The sequence below is a fragment of the Berghia stephanieae genome, chromosome 3 (assembly GCF_034508935.2).
Source record: "Berghia stephanieae isolate SIO BIC M18660-M18661 chromosome 3, UCSD_Bste_1.3, whole genome shotgun sequence".
NCBI lineage: Eukaryota > Metazoa > Mollusca > Gastropoda > Nudibranchia > Aeolidiidae > Berghia > Berghia stephanieae.
In genome coordinates, this window is record NC_088362.1 from 84974066 (window position 1) to 84976857 (window position 2792).

The 2792-nt window shown below is 33.5% G+C and overlaps 1 protein-coding gene across 1 annotated transcript in view; it reads right to left on the minus strand.

The window, feature by feature from the left end:
• Positions 1-434: 434 nt before the first annotated feature.
• Positions 435-2792, minus strand: part of LOC144969365 (endoplasmic reticulum resident protein 29-like) — a 10795-nt gene continuing 8437 nt past the window's right edge. The window contains exon 3 of the mRNA XM_078908475.1: positions 435-1036. Coding sequence (XP_078764601.1) covers positions 575-1036 — 462 coding nt within the window. The 3' untranslated portion in view covers positions 435-574. The remainder of the gene's footprint in view (positions 1037-2792) is intronic.

Below are 2792 nucleotides of genomic sequence, written 5' to 3' on the forward strand. Positions count from 1 at the left end.
AAAACCCAGTAAAGAAGGAAGACCTGGAAAATAATAAAACTTTGATTTTGCTCTCTCACAATGACACACTACATATGCAAACATGCAATCAAATAAGAATTCCTCTATCACCTATCACCACAGATAAAATTTGAAAAACTATCAAGTGCCACTTAACTGAGAGCATAAACTATCAAAATACATCTTCCACTCCATTTTAATATGTCGTAATTATTTTTAAAAAAAGAGTATTGACAATTCCAAAAAAAGCAAACAAACAAAAAAACAAAAAACCTTTAAAAAAGTCAAAATATGGGGTTTTTTTTTTTCTTCTTTTTCTTATTTCATACAAAGAATTTTACATACGGAACAAATGCTATTCCAAAGATATGAATGACTACTTTGCAACAAGAACACAACATATAATATGCATAATACAACTGTAAGTTCAAAGAAACTAAAACAAAGTTAAGCATTTAACGGAACAAAAGTAATTAAACTGTTACCTCAAATTCAATTTGAAACTGCAACAAATCCCTATCATAAAAACATAAGTTTAAAATTTTAAAAAGAAAGGAAAATAAAATAATGAGATTCACAATTCATCTTTTACACTCATTTCAAATGAACTTAAAATATTCAAGCGGTTGCTCAATTGCTCTTTTTTATTATCACTTACTTTACCATCACGTAACTTTTCCACTCTATTTATTTCATCTTTTATAAAACTATCGCCTTTCTCAATTACTCTCCTCATTGTTTTTATGTACATGTCAGCTGATGATTTATCAGACTCTTTATCGAGATTGGCAGCTGTATCCTCTGCCTTTTTCAATATATCAGCTCTTTTCTCTGTACTAACTGAGTAAAACTCTTTCACCAAGGCATCAAATTCTTTCAAACAAGCAGGTAATCCAAGCCAGAGACCTTGAGATAGAAAAAACAAAAAGAAACAAGGAATAATTAGGCTAGATAAAAAAAAAAAAAACAAACAACCCAACTCATTCCTGATACAGTTGACTCCGGATACGTTGATGTCGCTTAAATCAATTTTCTCCTAAACAAATCACACATAAACACTTATACTCATCTTCATTGAATAAATGGGGGCAATTATGGGCATATTTACGGTCTTATAATATGTTGGAATAGCGGGGAAAACAATAACAGCAGTCTCTTACACTTTATTAATTTCATTTGAAAAATTTGTTGTTTCTCTACACATCAGTCCAAATTCGATCTTATTGTGGTTAATACCTAGTTGTGTTATTGTTTTTGTTTTATTTGTTTTGATTTTTTTTTGGGGGGGGGGGGGGGGGGGAAGGGGGGTTTGTTGTTATTTGTTTAAAATGTTTTTTTTTAAAAATATTGCGAGAAATAGATTTACTAATTGTTAAGTGCTCGTAAATTTTGATGCACATAAAAATTTCGGTATTCAAAACTGATCAGTATGGATTTTATTTAAAATCAAAACTATACGTGCGCATTTGTGTTCTGGTGCAGCACTATCATATTGGCACTTGTTTGTTTTTTTTTAAACATTTTTAGTTTTATTAAATGGCATACAAACCCTGTTTACGACCAAAACAATGACAATATACACTGGAGAGTGAAAGTGTAACTGGTATACCCTTTGTAAACATGAGAAATACACATTCTAACGTTGTTGAGATGTGTCATCTTTCAGGCACTGGTCTGTGCATCACACTTTACGTAATCATGGGTCTCATCCGCCCCATTTTCCCGCCATCCTGAAAATCCTGGAAAAATGACACCCTTGGATAACGACATAATTTTCAGGTCCCAGGTTGCACTATACTGTCATCTGCATTTTTTGCGGCCGCAAATTGCCATTTGCAGTCGCAAATATCAGGGCGATCCGCAAATTTGGGCAAATTTCCCAAAATTGGCAAATCATGGGAAATTTTGGGAAAATAGGCAAATCGCGTGACAAATTTTGAGAAAAAAAAAGAAGCGAAAACAAAATAACGAAGAAAAAAAAGTGCAAAACTTGAGAAATGTTGCAGCTTTGCCTGGGCCCAAACCAAGGGAAGCTACTCTCTACGGATAATGATCCTTTAAAATCTTTGTAACAACGCAATTCATAATGTAGCCTCCTTAAATGTATTAAATTGTCTTTTATATATTTTTTTTCTGTATCGCGTGTTAATTTTTACTGAAATGCTTAGTTCTCCTCGGCAAATTTTTTGGCAAATTTTGGGGGTTTTTTGGGCAAATTTTGGCAAATTTTAGGTCCCAATTTGGCAAAAAATGCAGATGACAGACTATACTGGAAATTTTTTTCCCATTAGATAAGAACACCTACAAATGAATGGATTAAACTGATGATGATCATGTCACGAATCACCTATCCTGTTGTTCAGTACAGTCTGCAATAGCTCTCACTCTACATGATGCAGAAAAAATGCAGTGGAGAGATCACCACCACAGTCTCCAAATTGGAAGCCCTTCACGAAACTCATCATCAAGGCCTTAAATTTAAAGTCCAGCTGAGGATTTCTGACTTCTTCACAAAGAAGTGAGAGATGGTGCAGCATGCTTCATTTTTATACTGGCTCTTTTCAGAGTCACCCTCAATGATCCTAATTGACTTGCCTTATTTACTTGTTCTCTAACTGTGGTTTTTCTTGGGTCAATTGCTTAATAAATCACATACTACCATGAGTATGTATTTTAAATTAAGAGGTTCCTCTGGCGTTGAACAGCATTGCCTTTGAAAAATAATGCTGTAAATTGCATAACAGGCTGAATGTCATGTCTTATTTAATGTACAGCACAATTGCATATATAAC